This window comes from Mchenga conophoros, linkage group LG11 (assembly GCF_057382185.1).
Source record: "Mchenga conophoros isolate Kocher_MC1m ecotype Shallow Benthic linkage group LG11, M_conophoros_male_GT1.1, whole genome shotgun sequence".
Classification (NCBI taxonomy): Eukaryota; Metazoa; Chordata; class Actinopteri; order Cichliformes; family Cichlidae; genus Mchenga; species Mchenga conophoros.
Window position 1 is genome coordinate 15,022,420 of NC_140536.1, and position 23,280 is coordinate 15,045,699.

A 23,280-nucleotide genomic window follows, 5' to 3' on the forward strand; every position below is an offset into this window, starting at 1 on the left:
TTCTAACATAATCAGGATGGTTATACTATACATACTATACTATATTTCCCAGCATCCATACAACAGCAGCAGCCACAGCTGGATGGCTTCCTATTTTTACACTCTACAAATTATTCATGGAAGGCACGAGTAGAGGAATGAGCTGGGAAATGACAGTAGCAAAGGTTTGGCCTACCAGAAGTCAAATAAGGGACTGAGCTCCCGAGGGTATTTTAGCCCGTGCAGAATTTCCCCTAACGACTGGCACTGGGTCGCCCCCTTGAATAAATACTCAAGGTTTAAATGTATTTATATTCCCTAACTCACCAGACGCCTGGACCTCCGTGACATACTGCAGCAGCTCTTGTCCCTGGTGGATGACATCAAAGGTGAGGTTGTTCATGGTAAGAGCTTTGTCCGCATGATGCTGCAGCCTCTGCTCAGCCAGTGTGAGATCCTCCGTGTCAAAGTCGCTCATCTGCTGTGACAGTTCCTCATTCCATGACTCCAGGTCTGAGATGATCTGAGAGGGGCAGAGAGGGTTAAGGCAGGAAGAAGGGCTAACATGCACATAAAATGGGAGAACGTTTCCTTTTTGTATTATTATTTCCAAAAAGGACAGTGACAATGAAGAAACATTTGCACCAACAGCTGTGCGCTACTTAATCCCAGCAATTTGTCTTCTACACCACAGTTACCCCTCGATCTAGATATATATGTGTATTTTTGGTTAGTTGAAATCATTTTAAATGTATGTTCATTTGGTGTTGAAAAAGGGGGAAAATATATACCAAATGACTATGAATTCAAAAAAAAATCAGGGTTTCTATGTTTAAATATTATCCTGCTAATTCAAAGACAGATGTCTGACAAAAAAACAAAAGAAGAAGAAAGAGGGAAAGAATTGCATTTAAAAATATGACAGCTGTTTCATCTTCAATTAGCAACTCAAGCACTTTAAGAGCTGTAAGCCAGCAGCGCGCTGGCTTCCACAATAATGGATAATATATTACAAATGGTAATAAACGGCTGGTGGAGCAGATGTACCGAGATGTCAGCGCTTGTCTCTGACTGCCCACACAGACTGAATCATGATACCAGGAGCACCTTGATCCTGGCACCATTCAGCTCTGTCTCCATGCTGTCTCGATCTTTTTTGTCTTTCTTGTTTTCAAACCGTGAGTTATAGTTTTGTTGTTTTCTAGAAGGTATTCACCTCTTGCTCTGCAGTCTTTACTTATTGTATCAAGAGAGAGAATCACGTTTTATGAATACTGTTATTACAAGCAAACTTTTTTTTAACTAAACTTGACTTTACACATTCCAAAAGCACTTTAAGCACACAGGTATGCTGGGGAATCACATCTTAATGTCAGATCTGAGCTTTAGAGGGTGATATTTACATTGCTGCATCGGCACAAAATCAACTTATCAGATTTCAATATCCATGCTTTGTGCTGTTTTAGTAATATGAGCAAAATCCTGAAGTTTCTTTCGAGGTCTGACCCTAGTCTCTGTCCTAGTGTAACCCAACAAATGCATGTAAAGAATTTAAAGTTACCTTTGGGTAACTTGAGTCACCGTGCCCTAAAAATCAAAAGTCCAGATAAGAATTAAACATTTTCCTTGAAAATCAAAGCTGTCCTCTTCAAATTATAAACAGTTATCCTGTTATCCTGTTACTGTCATGGTCCTGGGTTTGTGACCAAGTAGTTTGTGCTTGTCTTGAATTGTTAGGTATTTCTGGAATGAGGTTTAAGATAATGTGTTATTTCCTGAGTATAATTTCCTTCTGTTTCTTAGTTTGGTTAATTCTCTGTTCCTTGTTTAGTTTCATTTAGTTCCCTTTTCATGTCCAGTCTTCCCTCTGTGTACCCGTGTTAGTTATTTGTGTCTCCCTGTGTAATCTGTCGTGTCTCCATCTTTATTGGACTTTTTCCTCAGTCTTCTATCTTCTATCTTTCCTCAGTCCCTATCTGGTCCCTCTGTTCCCTCTGTGTCCTGTGTGCGAGTTCTGAATCTGTCTCCGAGTCTCACACATGACAGTTACCCAGAAAACCTCCAACACAGCGAGGAAAAATAAGCCAACTGCTAACAGCCAGGCCAGTGAGTTTCAATATAAGGCAGAAAAATAAAAATCGGGAGACAGTCATACAGAAAATAGATGTTGAAAAAAGGAGAACAGCATTGATGGCATCACGTTCCTAATCATACGTGAATAAGTTAAACCTCCTCAGCCAGTACTGTGCTTAATTTAATCTGTCCCTCAGGTACATCCCCTGATCCAGATTGCCAGAGACAGTTATTTTATTCATAATGCAGTTACACTGTACACTGCTAAAAATGTAATTTACTACAGCTTCTACATAACGTGTAATTATACATTTTGCAATGCTTAAGATTGTTACTGGTGTTCTCAGAGAGGTTCGTCTAGTAAGTGTGAGACAGCTGAGAGCTTTAAATATTCCCCCGAGATACAGAAAACAAGCCACAAATTCCAGCAACAAGAAAAACGTTGTGTTTCAAGAGTTTCTATGAATAAATACATATTCTGTGGAGGTATATTCATATTTTGGGAGGTATCAGTCTTCAGCTTCCTGATTTCTTTCTCCTTTTTCACCTCATGACAAAAGCAGACTCAGATGAGAATTGAACCAAGGGGAAAAAAAAGATTCACAAAGTTTAAAACTGATATATTGTAATTATTCAAAGCAATGCATGCATGAAAGTCTACTTCACAGGAAGGTCCTAATTGTAACTATTGAATAAGTATACAAAAGGCGAGATAGACCACTTCTACAACAGAGAACATTACCCTGTCTCCAAATGAAAAAGTGCCTCTGCTTTCTGCGCTGTGCTGTAGGAGTTTGGATTAATAGAATAAAATCTGCTCTGTACAGAGACACAATTTTTCTTTCAGTTAACACACAGGATAATCTTATCAAGCTTCCATAAGACAATAACAGATAATACCTTCTTAAACCAATATGATGATTTTTACAAATCTGGCAACAAAGTTTTAACAAACTTACCAAGCGCTCATTTAGACTCTGCTCTCCTCTCCTCTTACAGTTGAGTAAAATGCCCTCTGAGTACAAAAAGACCATTTCCTTAATCTACAAAGTCTGAAATGACTAACTAATGGAGGAGAAGTGTCCCCTCTGACTGTTTTGGTCTTGGTGCTATGCACTCATACACAGCTTTTGTCAGGCAATAAAGCACTGAGGGAGGAGTGTGCGTCTCACCTCAACCAGTGCCCTCATCTAACATACACACCCCCCCAAGTTAAGCCAGGAGGGAGTGTCGTTGTGCAACTGCGCGTGTGTGGAGTGGCAGGAATGCCTTTTCCACTCATCATATTCCTCAAAGTCCCTCTGTTAATCCTGTGTGCAAGAGTGGGTGTACCTGACCTGACACGCACATGTAATATACACCCCTTCATATAATACTAAATTTTAAAAGCTTTACATATTGTAATGTTTTGACTCTACATTATATTTAAGAGGTTTAAGAGGTTTGTGCTCACCTTTTTATGTGGGCCCACAGTAGTCAAGAAATCACCCGAGACGTCTGCCCGTCTGACCACTAAATCCTGCTCGACCACCGTGGAAGTAACCCCATTAGCACTCTACAATTGCCCGCATCCTCCACCAAAGCTGTCGCGAAATCAATCAATGTAGAGCAGTGTCACAAACCACGGAGGCCCCAGAAAAGTCCGCCCGGAGAAAACATCAATATATGTCTTCTGACCAAAATACATGTTTTGGATACTTATAAAGCAGTGGGGTACACGCCCCCCCCCCCCCATGGCGTCAATGACAATGTTGGATAACACCTCCCACCCACTCCATAACATGTTGGTCAGTCACAGGAGCTCGTTCAGTGAGAGACTGAGATTACCGAAAAGCACCACTGAACGACACAGGAAATCATTCCTGCCTGTGGCCATCTCCCTGTACAACGCATCCACTTAACACACTGTTTGCTGCTACAACTACACATGTTTCTTTTCCAAATATTTATTTATAAGTGACTTATGTATGTATGTATGTATGTATGTATGTATGTATGTATGTATGTATATATATGTATATATTGTACTATTCTTAGTTAGCGTATTGTCTGTCTTGTCTTAATGTTGGTTTAAAATGGAGCACTGTAACAAAAAATAATTTCCCCCAGGGATCAATAAAGTATTCTGATTCTGATTCTGATTCTGATTCGTCACAGTTAATCGTACATCTTTAATAGCTATAAGCAGACATAGAACTTCTCTTTTCTATAACACCTTCCATACAAGGTAATAAACTTCAAGCCCTCAGGGTCTCTGGAGCTAATTATTGACTCTGATCGTCTGTTACCAAGTAGAATAAAATATAGTAAGACACCAAATGAGTTGAGGCCTCAGGCCGGACACATTCCTAGATTATATGTATTATATGTACTGTAAGCATGCATTGCAGTTATCCTTCTATGTTCTAGTTTCCCTCAGCATGTATCACCTGGACAGTCACGCCAGTGAAGCTTAAGACCCTCAATGAACCGAACATCAACTCAAAATAAGCACAGATATGCAATGTGTATGAAATACTTCTGACTGTACCTGTAATAAAAGTTAACATAATGGAAGGATCCTCAAATGGACATCTTCAATAAACAACTGTAATGCAGTATCAATACTGTGAGAAATATTATTACATGAAATAATGCTGTAAAGAATGTTATTAATGCAATTATAATGATGCAGATTATATGGCAGCAATAAAATAATTTCTGTATCTCCACAATACTTATGGTTCGTAGATTCTTCTTAAGTTAACGATATTTTTGTTCAGATGAAGAGAGCAGACAACTCAACACTTAACATGCTAGCTGATATGTGACGAGCATTTTTAACATATTTATCATTTGCTACTAATAACATTACAACCAGGTTTATTTTAAGGATATTAATAGAAACGTACCCATTGACTGTTTATAGACTGTTAGAGACGCTAATAAAAGCCTTGCGATTCTTACAGTTCTTCATAATATTCACAAACATATGTGAGTCTGAGTCATTTATCAGTTGGGTAACTGTTAACAAATGAACTTTTTTAGTTTTATAGGATACATTTTTGTTATACATTTATTTGCAGTCAAGTATGCATTTTTGCAGCTATTACATTTATTAACATTTGCTATGTTATGCTGTACTATGCTTTATTATGCTAAAAGATGACAAAAGACGCTTATTATTAGATAATTACATAATCATATCTTCATTAACGCGCTCACCAGACACTTTGTGGGGTTCACCTGTTTGACTGCTCGTGAATGAAAATATCCGATTAGCCAAACACAGCCAGCGACATTTACGCATGTCAACATGGTCTTGAGACATCCTGTTCAAACTCAAGCTAAACGTCAGAGTGGGGGAAAATTTTCCCACACTGATGTCTCTAGAGTTTAAAGAGAATGGTCTGAATAAGGGAAAATCAGTGAGTGTGAGTTCTCTGGGTGCGTTATTGATTAGAGCGAATGACCAGATAGTTTCAAGCTGATAGGAAGACAACAGTAACTCAAATAACCACTTGTTACAACCAAGCTGTGTAGATCAGCATTTCTGGACATGCAGTGTGGCAAACCTCGAAGCAGATGAGCTACAGCAGCAGACGACCACCACAGATTCTGCTCATGCCAGCTAAGAACGGGAAACTGAGGCTGCAGTTCACACGAGCTCACTAAATTTAGAGAATAGAAGATTTGATAAACGTTTTCTGGTCTCATGAGTCTCGATTTCTGCTGTGACATTCACATGGTTGGGCCACAATTTTCTGTAAATAGCATAAAAACACAGTCCTATCTTGTATTGTATTAACGTTTAGAGCCAATGGTGGGAAAATATGCGTGACCGATATTTTCATGCCACACTTTGGGGCCCTTAGTATCAACTGAGCATTTAAACACTGCAGTCTGCCTGAGTTTTGTTGCTGACCATTTTCATCCCTTCACAAAGCTGAAATTATCTCAAACTGGTTTCTTGAACAAGACAATGAGCTGACTGTATTCAAATGGCATAGACAGCCATAGATCCCAGAGCAACTTTGGCATGTGGTGAAAAGAGAGATTCACATCATGGATGCACAGCCAACAAATCTGCAGCAACTGTGTGATGCTATCATGTCAATGTGCAGCAAAATCTCTGATGAATGTTTCTAACACCTTTGTTGAATCAATGCCACAAAGAATTAAGGAAGCAAAAGTAAGTCTAATCCAGTACTAGTAGGTTGTACCTAACAAGGTGGCTGATGAGTGTAAAGTAAAGCCAAGAGATAATCAGGAGACTCATTCTGTGGGCTTTCCATTTACCATCATCATCATCATCATCATCATCATCATCGCAGGATCACCAAACCAAGTTACAGTCATCCACTTACCATGAGTGCTGGTGCTCTATGGAGTAGCTGTTTAAGCTATTTTTATTCTGGACCAAAAACACTAAACTTACCACCCACAGAAACCACAAGTGATGAGTTTATAATTGAAAACCATTTTCCAAGATTAATATATTCATTATGTCCTCAATAATGACTTTCCACATCTCTTCTTCTTACTTACATGATTCTTATTAATACAAGCCTGCATCTCTTTTCAGTGCGTTTGCTTCTAAAGTGCCAGAGTGTAATTCTTCTGTCAGCACAGTATGGCTCAACAAATCTAATTTGATAGCCATGATAAAAATAAAAGCAATGCTTTCTCTCTTTCTTTCTTTCTTTCTTTCTTTCTTTCCTTCCTTCCTTCCTTCCTTCCTTCCTTCCTTCCTTCCTTCCTTCCTTCCTTCCTTCCTTCCTTCCTTCCTTCCTTCCTTCCTTCCTTCCTTCCTTCTTTCTTTCTTTCTGTTTTTTTTAAGAGCAGCGCTCATTTCTGAGCGTTCACTCTCACAGCAAGATGCTAAGGAATTAGCAAACTGCTAACTGGGGAGGGGGAGACATAACTGGAGCGAGTCAGTGGATGAGATTCATCGAGTGGAACTAAACACTTTTTTAATGTAGCGCACGTGTGAGTATGACTGTGAATTTAGCCGAGATTTAAACCAGCTGGAATCCTCACTCCAGGACTGAATCTTCCTTTCACGCTGTAATGGTCCATCAGCTCACAGTCACAGTCATTTTGGTTTGCCAGTAAGCCCGCTGTCACATGTAATTGATCTTTTCAACAGCCAATAAGAAAAAACAAATTGGCTGATATGATACATTCTGTTATTTCTTTCTTAGCGTATCACATGTGTAGCACTTTGTTTTTCATGTCCAAACTTTTAGTCTTTTTGGTCCCTGCTGTACACCTTAATTTCTCCCTTTTCATTGAAAACACCTTCCTGCGGTGTGGATATTTGAAACATTCTGTCTTCGCTTTTACATCTAAAGATCACGAGTTCTACTATTCTGGTGTTTCTTGTTCTGTCTTCCTCACTCTCACTTTAAAAATAAATATGCATCATACACCAACCCTCTATTTTCCGCCTACTTACGTCAATTGCGTCCCTTTCAAAGATGCGGAGCTGGAGGAAGAGCTCAAGTTTGATCTTCCTTTCCTGGAACAACTCCTCCATCTGGCCCTGGGCCTCGTCCAGCTGCTGCAGCACGCTCTCAATGTGGGCCATGGAGCTGTTGTGCGGAGTCTTGTTGCTCGAGATGGCAGAGTCTCTGTAAGCAGGGGTTAAATGGAGAGGACTTTGTTCCCAATTTTTGTCAAGTCATTCTGTTAGAAATCACCCTCACCCATTTTTCCCAGTGTATTCTTCTATCAGCGCTTCTTGTTTTCCTTTTATCTCATGAACACATGATTGTTGAATAATTGGAAAATATGTGTAACCCAAGGCCATCTCCAGATGGCAAATGTGACAGATGATCAGATGAACATTGAATATTACAATATTCAGACTTTAGTGAGGCATTTAAAAATGTAATAATACTAATAAATGATCACCTGAGCTGTTGTATGAGGTCCTCTCCTTCCTTTATAACATTGACTGTTGCCTGCAGGGTGGTCTGCTGCTGCTGGCCGAATCGCTTGATCAGATCCTGGACTGCCTCGACTGACTCTGCGTAAACATCATCCAGCAGTTCTTTCTGAAGCTCCTCCAGCCATGTCCACAGCTAAGTGTGATCGACAAAGAAAAAAAAGCCAGTTCAAATGTAGAGAAAAACAGCACAATAATCTGCAGACACATGTTTGAGGGTGGTGCATATAGTGGTGTGAGTTAAACAGAAATCTAAGAATAAACAGACGAGCTGCCAAATGGATAGACAAGAGATATGAGACAGAAATCAACAACAAATCAAATCCAACCAGTTCTTTTCAAAGCTGGTGTTTTGTGAATGGTCATCTTTGTAACAGATTAGCCATCTGGGTGAATTGGCTCAGTGTACTGAAGCCCTGGCATACGGTCCAGGCTGCAGGGGAGAGACCCTGGCACCCATTGTTTGTCTAACACCCACGCTGCCAACACAAAAACATGCCTACTTTTGATATTGTTCACTGCGTTAACTATGTTATATATTACATGGTTTCCATACTGACACAGACCATTAAAAATGTGTGAAAAGTGAAATCAAGTGAGCGACTAATTTTTCAGAACAAATGCTTCTCTCTTTGTCAAAGCCCTTGTCTGAGAATTTCTGATTAAATAAAGATGGCTACTTTTATTAGTCCGAGCCTTCTGATCAGTTAGCTTCGTGGAAAACAGGTAAACTGCTTCTTATACAATGTAGTTCATGCCCTGTCATCACAGTAAATTTGCCCTCTATCACACTGGACTGCATCCAAAGGATTCTGCAGCACTTGAAGAAGTGATGGGCAGCAGAGTTGGAAACATTCACTTGTACAAACATATGCATGCAGAGAAAAGAATCATAGTGGCACAAACACAAACACACATGCTCAGAAATGCACGTGCGCTCACACAGATAGCGTACTGCTATCATTGTGAGCTGACAGATGGGATGAAGGAGATTAGTCCATATGGGCATTAAAGACTAGCTTCATTAATAATACCTAGGCTCTTACTGTCTATGAGTCTATGTAAACAGGATGTAGGGTTAACACATGCAGAGAGCACTGCCTTTCCGTCTGGGAAGGTTAATTTTGACAGTCAAAGATGCACAAAAGAGTTATTTCAAGGAGTGCTTAGCACAAATGCATTTTTACAGCTCCCTAAAGGCTTAAGAAGACAACCTAAAGACCCGCCTGCCTTAATCAAAGTCAAGGAGAAGGCAGATGAGGTCAGATTACCTTTGTATGGCGTGTGAATGGTTACTACAGAGGCAAAAGAAAATTATACTCTTTGTTTTTTACAAACAGCATAATGATTGTTGCAGGAACACATCTGGAACCAATCTGATGCATTTATACAAACACACTTTACATAAATTGCTACGGCTATTCAACATAGCCTGCATGTGAAAATGCCAGAGCAAAGTTAGCCTGCGGAGTTTATTGCATTTCAGCTGGAGCTGCAACAAAAATATGAAGACAGGTAACTCAGTTTAAAATATGTTTCTTAATACAGAATAAACATCATTGCATCATTTTTATACACGCTGTCCTCTTACTGTATTAGTCGCATTAAATTCTAGCAATAAGCAAAACGGAGGAGTGAAATCAATGCTGCAAACAGGACAAGTTGAAGCAGGGAGAGGGACACACACCTCTTTGACATGTGTGTGGAAGGCAACAGACATGTCCAGCAGCACTTTACGTTGCTCGACACGTCGCACAAAATCCTGGATGCGGTCTTCAAGCTGGTGGGCGGCCTGGTAAATTTCCTCTGGGTCGCACTCTCCGGTCTGGGCCAGCTGCTCTGCAGCCTCTAGTAACTTGTCAGCATTGGTGTAGGTGTTCTGAAAGATTAAATACATTTAAAATGGGAATATTCTATCTCTTCCAAGTGACCTTTACAAGAAGAACTTTACTTACTTTCTCTTGTCATTTTTGTCACAACTTATTAAACTGAACGTACCAACTCAACATTTTGCTTTGTTTTGGGTTGTTTTTTGTCAAGTCTACACAGTGAAATACTGTTTTCAGGTTGTTGCAAAAATAATAAATTGATGGGAAAAAGTACGTCACAGAACAAAAAGTGTTTGCTTTGCTCACCTGTGCAACCTCTTCAAAGTCTTCATGCCTTTTCTGTAAAGCCCTGGCTCTGTGCAAAGACTTTCCAACACCTGTATGTTTGCTAAGGAAGGCCTCACCGTGATTTTCTATCCAGTCCAGCACCTTTAAAAACACACACAAACACATGCAGACACACAAGCACATTTAAACAGGTAAAAATAAGCAGTGCATTTGAGGATGCAGTACGTATTTCCCAGCAGTAGGGGGTACAATCGCCTGCATTTAGACCACATTAATTACAGCAGTCTATAGATGTCATCTCTCTGCTTCTCCCCACCCCCTTTTCTTTACTCCTTTCCTCCATATGCAGTCTGTCATGTTTAAATTACAGCCTGGGTGACTGGGTTTTGCTTCAGTGTAAATCCAAAGCAGTGTAAAGAGTCAGCATTCCCATTGTGGCTGTGAACAGATATAAGTCTTTGTACTTATTAATAACCTTATTATTTATTAAACAGATGGCCTAACTCCATCTGTTTCTATGTGGGGTTGTGAAAGGGATTTTCAACATCTCTGAGAGAATATTTTGATGAGACAAACACATATGAACATGCACACAATGCCCTCGACACATTATGTGACAGTAAATTGCATCACCATGGAAACCACTACCAAGAGAAAAAGGTGATAAAGAAGAGATGGGGAAGACAGAAGCATAGATGTACAGCAAGAATGAGTGAGAGAGAAGGAGAGGTGGAAGAGGGGTTCCTGCCCAGAGGACAGAAATACACCAACTCAGAACTTTGATCTAAGAACTTGATCCCACCACAGCCACACATAGAGACGCTCACTCAAAAGAAATTAAAAAAAATCCCCAGAGGAACTTAAAAAAAGCTACTGAAATAACTGGAGATTATTATATCGTATTCTTAATATCACCCCCTCATTTTTTAAATTCAATTTCCAGTTTGAACTGGAAAATACAAATATTTATAAGATTCAATAACCCTAAAATTGACATATAATGACAAGCCTAGGAAATCGCTCTTCATTGACATCCTCTCAAGCTCTCAGAGTAAAAAATGCTTAAGTGGACGGATTCCTGGATTGGATAGTTAAGTAGCCAGAGTACAGACAATTTAAGTCTACAGGGAAACTAATTCAGACATAAGGGCAAGATGGGACAGCACTTTATGCAATTCCTACTGTACTGTCGTTGTGTGGGCGTTGAGAGTCTCAGCAAAGCCAGGTTTTGCTGTGGATGTTTGCACACATTTCTTACTTGCTGTACATCCTGCTGAAAGACACACAGCTGCAGGCGCTGATGCAGACGGACTTTGCGATGCTGCCAGATGTTTTCCAGTTGCCTTTGATGATGCAACACCTCATGGATGATATCCAAAACATGATGCACAGCCTTGGAGTAGTTAGCTGATGCCATCAACGAATCTGCACTTCCTGGGGTCAAGGGTCGCTGCAGTTTGTCCAACAGAGACTTGCCATCCTGGCTTACCTTTGAAAGTTGATGGGCAGTGTGACATTTAGTACTGGGTGGATCTGATGCGTTTGATGCTGTAAGTAGACTTAGAATATTAATATTAATACAAAACTAAAATAATTTGAATATTATATATGTATAATATATGTTCTTTATAATTTAATTCAAAAAGTTAAAACTATTACGTAATCTATATTCATTTACATGCTGTATAGAAACATTTCAAGGCATTTTATGTAATTTTGAAAATGATGGGCTATGGCTCATGAAAATCAGAGTCTAAGATCTCATATTATTAGAATATTTCCTAAGATGAATAAAAACAGGATTTCTAATGTAGAAATGTGGAATTTCTGGAATTTTTGGGCTTCCTCTTGACAATATCGCATAGATTCTCTGTGGAGTTGGCTGGCTAGTCAAGCGTACCAGTAACATGGTCAGCAAACCATTTAGAAGTAGTTTTACCACTCTGGGAAGATGCTAAGCATCTCCATAAGGTTTGTCAACAGACTGAAGCAGGAAGTGCTCTAAAATCTCATGGGAGGCGACTACTATAGCACACAGTGGACCAACCACTACTAAATACCAGTAGATAACATAACACCCCTAATGTATGTTTTTAACTGAATATTGTTTTAGATTTCTTAGCTGGAGGCAGTGAATCTACCAATTTCAAACTAAATTTCAAACATTGTTTAATTTGTGTTATTTGCTTTATTTTAAGTTGTGAAACTAACTAAAACCCAAAGAGATGTATCGATGGAGAAAGTTTCCATTGTTGCTGAAGGCATGTGTGAATATTTTGAATGCACGATTTGCATAATCATCACATCTATTGTTTGTATTCCATAGAGTCACAATGATATTTGTATATATATTTGTATACTCTGTGTGTTTGCATGCTTATTTGTGTCGCGCACTTATGGTTCGGACGCACTGTCTCCGCAAATGTGCCTGTTTCTACTGACCTCAGAGTATGCTGTGGTGATGTGCTCATACAGCCCCTGGTGATGATGGATTGTGTCTTCCAGATCCTGGAGTTCAGAGGGCAGCTCTCCCTCACCACATGCCTTACACCACGGCTCTACTTTACTCATGTACTGCGAAAAAAGACAGATATACAGTATTTGTATAGAAACACAAGTACAGCATCATACAAATGCTATTAAGACCGAACAAGCAGGTCAGTTAAAGATTACAATAGCTTTAATATGCCTTCGAAAGTCATTTTTGCACACAAATAATAACCCTGAAGTTTTCTATCCAGATGGTGGTGCATATGAGAATTTCTATGGGAGGACCAACACAGTCAAAAAGAGAAAAGTAAGACATCACTTGGAAAAAGAAAGACAGAGTGATGGTATTTATTCACAAAACTGTGAACAACTGATGGATTTTGATCTTATATGTCACTTACAAGGAAGTCTTGGGCATGAAAGACCACACAGAAAAAGAGCCACTCAGCAAACAACAGTTGTCAACAACTAATGTTCTGCTACTGCATCCGTAAGCACAACAGTTTAAAGTAGTATTGATCATTTAAATGGTCTCTCATTGGCAAGGTTCCACAGTAACCTCAGGGGCTTTAAATTGGAAAGTTTTTTTTTAATCTAAATGTATAAGTAAGAGTACAAGTAAGAGTAGAAAATTACACAAAGCTGTAATATGGTTTAGATGACAAAAACACATCATTACATAACAGATCATATGCTGCATGCTCCAATTATTGTTTGCACAGCATGTACTAAATGAATGTAAGAACTCACAACTTTATAAATACATGCAGATATTCTGATGCTTTCAAGCAGAGCTGCCAACAGCGCATTTACGTCTGCCAAAAAAAGTCTTTTTGCACATATAGAAAAGAAGAAATGTGCATCTATTATGCACACATGTATTACTATAATATCAGAAGTGTAATTAATTTTTTGCATCCCAGTACCTGATCTGCTTTCTGGTGGAAGCTGGCAGACATCTCCAGCAAGGTGCTGCGTTCGTCCAGTGCTGCAGCAAAGGCCTTCCACTCTTGCTCCAGCTGGCTTGAGATCTGCTGGATCTGCTGAGAGGCATAGTGGCTGGACTCCAGGAGCCGATTTCCAACAGACATGATTCGATTGATGTTCACATACACATTCTGTTTTTCAGAGAGAAACAGATACAGAGAAAAAAAACCCCAAAACATATTAAAAATTATTTAATATGGTTTTACTCTTTTAATTAATTTCAGTTCTATACAAAAGAAAAGAAAAGCTACATTTATATAAAGAGTGCTCTTATCGTTAATATTTGGACATCTTCAGTCCAAATATTCACCACCACACACACACACACACACACACACACACACACACGGGAGACATACCCCCATGTGAATAATAAAAAAGCCCATTTGCCTCTTAATCTTTCAGTCTTTTTTAATATATGGGCCCCAAGCTGTTTTGTGTAGATAGGCATGGATCAGCAAACGCTAATTAACAACTGTGTTAACAGTGTGTTATTATTCTATTCAATTACTGCTCCTGGAGCCTATTATGGCTCTTAGCTAGCTTGTTTCAATCACAATGGGAAGGAAAGATGAACCAAACACCAGCTACGACCCTTAAAGCAGTTTTCATCAAAGCTGTGGACACTGGATTTACTTTGTTCAACTCAGGAAGCTTTGAGTTTGTCTGTTTTTATATTAGGGTTTAGAGAGATTTTAAACAGCTCTGCATTTGCGTGTACTGTAGAAGAACAATCCATACTGTGCAGAATCAACACTGAAACGTGCTCGATACAATCTGATGTTGGTTCAAGGATAAGAGCGACAGTGGTGAGCTAAACAGCACGGCTAACACGAGTTCAGCTTTTGAATACACAGCAGAAGTTAAGTTGTCATAAATAAAAGCATGGCGGTTAGGACTAGAACTACTATAATCCCATAATAAATCTTACACATCAAATGTCACAGGAAGAACTGTCTCTGAGGTTTTATGTGGTATTAGGGACTATTGGGATTTTGGGGGGGACCTCCAAATCACACAATCATTCAGGGGAAGAGAGGAAATGCAGACATGTTGGACTACTTCGGGTGGTAATCTAAAACTGATGGCTGAAGGAGAGAAGGGAGGAGGAGTTGGGAGAATATAAATTTAAAAAGTCTTCTTAATTTAAAACTGATGGTGCCATAGGGAATGAGAGTGGCTGTGGGAGAGAAAACAGACAGAAATACGGAAAATGGAAAAGAGGACAGGTCCCAGAAATGAATCAATCTGTAGAAATAGACAGTGTCTATCCTGTAAAGGAAGCACAAGAAACAGTAAAAACTCCCAAAACCTTAAAGCTTTAAATACTTCCTGTTTCTAAAATGACCAGTAACCAGACTCGCTGCTTTAGTTACAATATTTACTGAAGTGAAAAATTCATGGGTAATATAGGGATGTCAAGCAATATAAAAATATCTCTACAATGTGCAATTCTTCAGCTAGCTATAGGTTAATATAAATGTAACTTTGCAGGACGTGTGAATTTATGCTAACCATGAACAGTATGAATGAACAAAGCAGTCATATTGGACAGGATCCTAATTCAGTCAGCAAGGTAGCTGTATGGAGATGACTGGCTTTGTAACATGAAACACTAGTAAACCCAAAGAGTCATTTGTAAGATTCCTTTACTCAAACAATGTAAACCCAGTTTTGAATAACTGGGTTATCTCACAGTTCACTTTCCCAACACCCTGTGCTCCTGCTTTCCAGTTTTCACAGGAACTACTCCTAATCTCTGTGAACCATCTCTTTGTATACAAACTAAAGGCAAATCATTTATTTGCCTTTAGGAATTTTTCTGGGTTTTCCATTTTTTAGTCCACTGAACAAGATACAGTATCAAAATCCCTCCCGAATCCTTTGGAATTCAGATTCTTTTTTTGTAAACATTCATTCTTCTTTTCTTTTTTTACATTTTTATATAATATATGCTGTTATATTCCAGATGTAAAAAGTTGCTGCCCGATGCTTCCAGTGAAACCTTTTTACATTGGCCCCTCCTACCAAGTCATTTGCATCCATAAAAATCTGTAAGGCATTTTAGAAAAACACATCACACAGTCACTAACAACCAAAGACACCACTCAGCAATGGCGGAGCCGGCAGCAGAAAACGAAGATTACATGACAATGGATGCTGACCTGTGGTCAGAAGACGACAATACTTATGAAGTTGCAGACACACTCGGTATAGATTACAAGGCAACGAGGGACTCAAGAGAACAGCAACCAAACCCTGTGTTCAATGGTAAGAACAGAGAGGAGCTGAAAAATCAGAGAGCTGCGACAAACGCAACACTGCCAAACATCGGAAACCAAAGCGCAGCCACCAACCGCCCCCCCTCTCTTAGGTACATGACTATCAGATGGCCAGCGTTCAATTCCAACAATGGAAGAAAGCAACCTCCTGAGTTAGGTAAGACAAATATTCAAATTCAGACGATACAAACACATTAAATACAAACACACAAAACTATTAACATTATTTTCTCATTAGTTTTTTTCAGGCATGCTACAGTGTGTCTGGTGGTTCTGTGTATTCTGTTAATCAGCGTACTCATCTGTGTGAGCATCGCTTGTGAGTGTGAACTTCACTTTCGTGAAATCATAATGTTATCACCATGTGTATACACTGATCTACGCACTGATGTATGGAAGACATTTTTAAGCCACTACACCAGATCTAACAGACTACATTTAAAAATAGTGATACTTACAATGACTGAAAGTTTTATCCTCATCTTCAGTGAATATATTAGCTCATTTATCACTTAGTCATGTTACTTTAACTGTCCATAGGACCATGAGCGTGGAATAAATCTTCTTTGCATTGCTGTCCTTTGTAAAGAATTACGTCTGTATGTGAGCTTCAGTTGTACATGAACTCATAAACGTATCATTCCTTTCATAATAGGTGCCACTTTGGCTGGGCATCAGATGAAGTTGACTGAAGAAAACAACAAGCTACGCGGAAAAAACAATGAGTTGACGAATCAACTAGGCACGTAGTCAATAAACACAAAATCAGCATTAACATCTTCGAAATTCAGCACAACTTCATCACAACAGAGTGCAAAAAACACAAAATTATGTCCAGTCTAAATCCTTGAGCAAACAGTTTCTTAGATATATAAATATATATTTATTTGAAAGTGTACTTTTTTGAAAAAACCTGTTTCTGTATTTACAGATAATTTAAGAAACGTTTCCACAGCAGCATATGATGTTTCCAGTGATGCTTACCCTGCCTGCCTCTCTGGAAGAACATTCTTTGTACTTAATTATGAAGTACTTGATGTAAGAAAGCTCTTTCCCTGTATCTCTATGTGTGCGTGTGTATATGAATGTTATGGGTATCAAACATTATGCTCAAACGTAACAGCTTCATTTATCTTTAATGCAGGATATCATGACAGAGTGCTACTTCTATCTGCGCAAAGTCAGCATGGATGGTAAAGGCTGCAATAGCACATTTTCTTGGAGGTGTGCACGTACCTTTCTCTGAGACTGCAGCAAATATACAAAACGACTGCTTGTACAGATCATGGCATTTCTACAGTCTGATTTCGGGCTTATATTGCAATATTTTTTGGACAGTTGTTATATTTGCTGCATAACATACATCATGTGTTTCCTTCTCAACAAATATGACTAGAAACATTTCGACTCCACGCATGACAGTTCAAACAAATCTACTAGCAATGCTTATTAAATTTAATCATTACAAGATACCCAAGTCCTGTGGCTTCAACACAATCCCACCATCCCCTCCGTCACCTGAGGCCCGTGGATTCTTGTAGTTGGATCTTAGCATTTCTATGACCTTTAGCTTAATTTGTTGGGATGTCCACTCCTTGCAAAACTTTCAACTGTCTTGATTTTTTTCCCAATTGTGAAAATTGTAGAATTACAGAATAAGTTTGGAAATGTCCTAACGATTGATGGTTAGCAACAATTGCTTCTTTGAGATCATTACTGTTGACTTGCTTCTTTGGCATCTACATCAAACATCTGAATGTGTCGCATCATCAAACTGTTAAAATCTTCAGCAAAACTGTGTTAGTTAACAAAACAAGCCAAACAATCTGAACTCTCTGAATTCATTTTGTGATATTAAGAGTTTTAAAACCTGTAGTAGTTGGGAAAAAAGGCATCATATGCTACATGTGTAAAATGACGGCTCTATTAAAAGTGTTTAAAAAAAAGCTCCTTGACTCCTAAAGTGAATTTTTAAGTACCTCCCATAGGGGGAGTAACAGTATCATAACCCTAGGGGTTGTATTTTGCAACGTGACACATTATCTCTCACATAACAACAAAGAGTCACCATCAGCATTTGGTCCAAACCTTCACTTACACATGACACTCCCATCACTGATGACTGCCTGACACAATACAGTAAACACATGCTGGTGGGGTTTTTTTTTGTTTAGTCGCTGGAAACTGGCAAACGAGTAATTGCGTTGTTTCACCTTGGTTTTACTCTTGCTACAATGTTGACACAGTCGGAGAACGCGGACACACAAACAGGAGAACAGGCAGTATAAACACACCTACTGACACTGTGTGTTTCCATTGTGCTGTGCAGGCAACAGGAAGGGGAAACACCGCTTCCTGTGGAAGAATAGGTGGAGGGGGCGGTGGTCTTTCACTGTTAAACCATCTGTATGCATGTTTGTATATGTTTGTCTACCCCAGGGGTAGGCAACTCCAGGCCTCGAGTGCCGGTGTCCTGCAGGTTTTAGATGTGTCCTTGATCCATCACAGCTGATTTAAATGGCTAAATTACCTCCTCAACATGTCTTGAAGTTCTCCAGGGGGCTGGTAATGAACTAATCATTTGATTCAGGTGTGTTGACCCAGGCTGAGATCTAAAACCTGCAGGACACCGGCACTCGAAGCCTGGCGTTGCCTACCACTGGTCTACCCTGTCAATATGGGCCTGAGTATACAGTGTAGGTCTATCTGTCTTCTCAGCTGTCTCAGTTGCTTTTTGGCTCACCTCAGCCAGTACAGTTGAAACATCCGGCTGTGGGAGGTCACTGAAACCGCCCTCTCTGGGCTGAATGTTGCAAATGATCTGTAACACCAGTGACTCTATAAGAAGATTTAGGCCAGTTGCCCTGCTCTCCATTGGTTTCACTTTTGCACTAAAAATAATTACTTTTAGAAAGTAGCACGGAAAAATGGCAGGCTAGTTTGCTGTTCAAATCAGAGGTAGTGGGCTACATCCTTATTGTTTCTCAGATTATTTTGAAGCTGTTTTTAGTCTAAAATAAATCTACTAATTTAAATGCATCCCACGAAGCCTGGAACAAGCTTGGTTTACTTGCTTGATGATATATGACAAGCAGGAATAACACACCATTATAAGTTATGAGGGATGTAAGAAGAAAGTGCACTGCAAAGGATTGACAAAAAGGATGAAACAGAAACCTTGCAAAGCTTACCAGTCAAACTGTGACAAAGGAAAACAAAGTTAGGGCAGAGTGCATAGTGTGGTGGGTGCAGTGACACAATACTATATCCTCAGCTAAATCTATTAGCCAACAGCAGAGCTCTAAGGACTAGAGTGAGCTATGATGTCGCAGGGAGGAGGGTGGAGCAGAGCAGCAAAGGGCAGCACACAGCGGTGGGAGGGGCACAAAGGCAATGCGGGTCAATTATGGGAACAGCACCATGACAAGACATGACAAACTGGGGCAGAGTTGAAGCAGAGTAAAAAAAAGATGAATATGAGAAAAAGAGCATGGCAAGACAGAAGACATCAGTTTCCCCATATAGGGAGAGGGTGGTTTGGGATGAAGGGTGGGGAAAAAAAGCATTTAGTGTGGATGAGAGGAATGACGGCAGTTTACGATTGCATTACCTGTTTCTGTGCATTTGTATGTGCGTGACAGCTAACGATAGGGTCTTACCATGCAGTTCATAGCGAAGTGGTTGTGCTGCGTCTGCAACTCCACAGCATGCTGGTGGTTCCCTCCGATCTCTGTGTAACTGGTCAGGAAAAGCCCCTTGTTGTGCATTATCCAATCAAACATCTACAGAGAGTAGGTGGAGAAAACACAGTTAGCTTTACAAAAAGCACATCAAATGAAAAGCTGCCCATCTTGTGGTAACTCATAGCAGCAGGAGTGAGAGGCCTTGTTGATTGCTAATTAACCACAACCGCTGAAGAAGGCAAAGGTCATCTCCAAGCTCCTCTGATAGGAAAACTAAAAAACTAAAAGACCGCTGTTGTTCACCCTCTATTGAGGTAAGAATATGACAAATGTCTGTTAAATAAAGGTACTTGCCAAAAACCCTGAAAAGTGTATAGGGCTACAGTTTCCATTAGCACACACTCACACATTACTTAGAATATGAAAAACTCAATTATATATTTCCAAAGGGCATTTAAAAGCTTGTAAACTCAATGGGCAACCAGAAATCTAAATATATATTTAAAGAATATAAGCAATTTCCACTGTAAGTGTAAAGATGACGTATTATGTCATCCATTCATTTAGAAGGAAAAGAAAATTAATATTCAACACCTGCCATCAGTCAGCTTTATTAAACCTTTACAACCATATTGAGCCTCAATTATCTGGCTTACATGGTAATGATGATGATCATGTTATATTCTTTTATGCCTGAATAGAATTGGTAAGTATGCTCATGCAAAAGATTAGTCAGGAATGACTGCATGTCCAAAAAGTTAAACCGCTGTAGTGGCATATTTAACATCAGGCATACTGCAGAACTGACAACACAATTAACTTTGTGATTAGTTCATTTGTGATTAGAATGATTAGTTCTCTGACCTTCTCAGCATCTTGCTCAAACAGCCGCAGTTGGAAACACTGGTCCAGCTTCAGTTTCCTCATGTGCCACAACTGCTGCAGATTCTGCCGCATCCCGTGCAGCTTATCCAACACACCCGTCACTTTAGCCACCAGATTGTGCGCGTCCGCGTGCACGTGAAACCCGTGATGGTGGTCGTTAGAATCTCCGCTAGCTCCAACACTCCCAACCCCTGCAGTCTGTGACTGTAGCCTTTGGAGCAGCCTCCGTCCCTGTGCGTCGAGCTCCTCTACCGATGCTTTGGTGGCCCTTTTCTTCAGTGCAGCATGTTCTTCCATTAACCGCCGAGCCCCTTCCAGATCCCGTGGGAGATCACGCTGGGACAAGGTTTCCTGGAGTTCTTCAAGGCGTGATAAAGCCCGCGCTGCATCACTGGCAAACGTCTCATAAGAGAGCCGCACCTGAAAGGAAAGTTAAAAGTCAACTTTTTTTCCCCAATGAGGATACGGAATTGAATTTTTAAAAAGATCTGAAATAAGACTGGTCTTTGACTGATGTTTTCTTAAGTAAGCGCACAAAAGATTTAAATTAAAAACCATCTTATGAAGGAACAGATGTAAACAAAAGAAAAGAATCAAAACCTCAATCCATTCATCATGGTTGTATTCTAGGCTGCCCTCGAAGTCGGCTGTCAGCTGGGAAGGGTCCACAATCTTGGTTAAACCCTCTAAGGAGACCATCACCGTCTGGTGCGGGAAGGCAGATTTGGGACACACAAGAAAATAAAAAAGAATTACAAATAGATGAAAGGGCGAAAGAGGAAAAATAAGCACAGTTTACACTAATATAATCACCACCATATTCCAGACTAGTCAACTGTTAAGTTTCTAAAATATTTCTTACTGTAAAAACTTGACTCTAAAGATAATGTGCAATCAGTAAGCACTGTACACCCACTGTTAGAATGGGTGTGGTGAGGTGACAAGAAAGACTGAGTTATCTCTCATACGAATGCTTCTATCACTGTGATCTGCCTGATAAGTAAAACTCTACGGCACTTGATGTGCACCCAAAAATAGTACGTTTGACGTCATACACAAAAAGAAAAAAAACAACAAAAATACAACAAGTTGCTTGTCCAAAGCCAAATGCACTAAAGTTAGGAATAAACTCTTTGCCATGTCCTATATATCCTGTTTCCATAGTAACTGGGTCAGAACTAAATATACCACCTCAACATGCCCACACGGGACAGAATCGTGCCACTGACACAAAGCACAGTCCAATTAGAGCTGGTAAAAAAGGCCAGTGGGTATGCAAAACTAACTAACAGTTTACAACAATTTGCTCATCTGAGCATACGGTACACTGACATGACGAGACAACAAAACAAAATGCATTAATCATTATCGAAAAGAGAAGAAAATCAAACCAAAAACCAAAAATTACAAAAAAAAACAAGGTGGAGGGGTTAAAATGATTACCTTTTTATGTTGAACTATTTAAAGCGCGTTCGAGCATCGCCTACCTCAAATTCAAACTTGGAGCTGCCAAAGTTGGTCCTCTGCTTCTGCCAGAAGTTGTCTGGCTTGATGATAAGAGCAACGTGAATACAAGAAGGGAACGATTCCTGAAGGATCTTTAGCAGAGGTTTGATGCTGTCCCACTTAGAACCACGCATGTCCACAATGACTGTGAAGCCATGTCTGGCCACCTCCTCACTGCAGAAAAAAAGGAAATAAATAAAAGAGGTCATATCCCAGGATAAAGGGCTAATTCACAAAGAAAAAGATGCAGTACGTTTAACATTTATAATGCTAACATAGAACCATTAAAGCCAGGTTAGAGAAAAAAAAACTTGCTGGCAACGAAAGGACAAAATTTGACGTCACTGCCTCGAGTCGTAACATAACATTACACAGCCCTTTTCTAAAGGAACTGCTGTAACTGAAGTATCCAATCTCCACAGCATCTGGAGAGGAAAGAAAACAGTTAAAACATTCAAGCGTTGAAGTTTCCACCGCCGCTTACCAGGAGTCCTGCTGCCGTACACTTCCATAAAAGGTTGTTTCTCAGTATTAAAGGCTTTAATCTGAATGTGTAGCTAGGACACAGAAATAGACGCAGGGCCTCCTGCTCTATCTCACTCTGACCACACTCTATGAAAACAGATCGGCAGCCAAATGGATAGAGAAAAAAAAAAACAGAGCAGAGCCGATAGAGAGGAGAGCGAGTGAGAAAGAGAGATACTGAGACTGGAAGGAGGGTAAAGAAAAAAAAGGGGGTAAGGCAGCAGAAATATTTAGACAGGAGGAAGAGAAATTAAGCTGAGGAAAAGAAGCTGGCCTCCTCCTGACTTATGACACTCCTCGGCCTTCCGACTGGATGACTGGCCACCTCTGACTAATCTTTTATCCTCTCCAGTCTTACCTCTTTCTAAAGAGCTGAGCAGTTTGGAAGCCTGTAAGTCTTTGCACACCAGCTGTATCGGCTTCTACGGCTTTAGTTAGAGGTAGATACTTGTTTTTTTTTACCTCTCAGCCCTAAAAAATACTTTAGAGAAAATTATTGCAACACTTTTAATAAAGAGATCAGATTGGCAAAATGATCTGCCTTCAGATAATGATTTTAACATAAACTTTTTATCCAACACAGACTGCTCTCCAAACTTAAAATAACAGGCACTTTGACATAAAACATAAACTCCTTGCGTGCATAATTTAGACTTCATTCACCCTCTTTTTGGGTTTTAAGGCATTTGATCTGAGAATATATTCTGTGGGATGATAACTACGCACATAATCTATAGGGAGTAAACAAAGTAAAGCTGTGAACCCAACAGTTAAACTTGATTCTGCTGCTGCTACTGAAATTTATGCAGGAACTGAAAATGCCT

The 23,280-nt window shown here is 39.7% G+C and overlaps 2 protein-coding genes across 8 annotated transcripts in view; one reads left to right on the forward strand and one right to left on the reverse strand.

Annotated features, from left to right (window-relative positions):
• triob (trio Rho guanine nucleotide exchange factor b) overlaps positions 1-23,280 on the reverse strand; it is a 110,900-nt gene that overhangs the window by 42,732 nt on the left and 44,888 nt on the right. For 6 of the 7 annotated variants that reach the window (XM_085291093.1, XM_085291091.1, XM_085291097.1 and 3 more), the window contains 12 exons: positions 21,913-22,105; positions 21,026-21,130; positions 20,405-20,845; positions 19,517-19,639; positions 13,515-13,706; positions 12,541-12,672; positions 11,357-11,587; positions 10,117-10,239; positions 9,669-9,860; positions 7,948-8,117; positions 7,490-7,664; positions 307-502 (listed from right to left, as the gene is read on the reverse strand). In XM_085291093.1, coding sequence (XP_085147219.1) covers positions 307-502; positions 7,490-7,664; positions 7,948-8,117; positions 9,669-9,860; positions 10,117-10,239; positions 11,357-11,587; positions 12,541-12,672; positions 13,515-13,706; positions 19,517-19,639; positions 20,405-20,845; positions 21,026-21,130; positions 21,913-22,105 — 2,273 coding nt within the window. Of the gene's footprint in view, positions 1-306; positions 503-7,489; positions 7,665-7,947; positions 8,118-9,668; positions 9,861-10,116; positions 10,240-11,356; positions 11,588-12,540; positions 12,673-13,514; positions 13,707-19,516; positions 19,640-20,404; positions 20,846-21,025; positions 21,131-21,912; positions 22,106-22,415; positions 22,756-23,280 lie in introns of those variants that run through there. The other variant, XM_085291095.1, reaches the window with a different exon arrangement.
• LOC146563792 (uncharacterized) lies at positions 15,670-16,607 on the forward strand. Its single transcript, XM_085290596.1, has 3 exons — positions 15,670-16,014; positions 16,096-16,176; positions 16,513-16,607. The coding sequence occupies exons 1-3, from the start codon at positions 15,690-15,692 to the stop codon at positions 16,605-16,607; spliced, it is 501 nt and encodes a 166-aa protein (XP_085146722.1). The 5' UTR covers positions 15,670-15,689.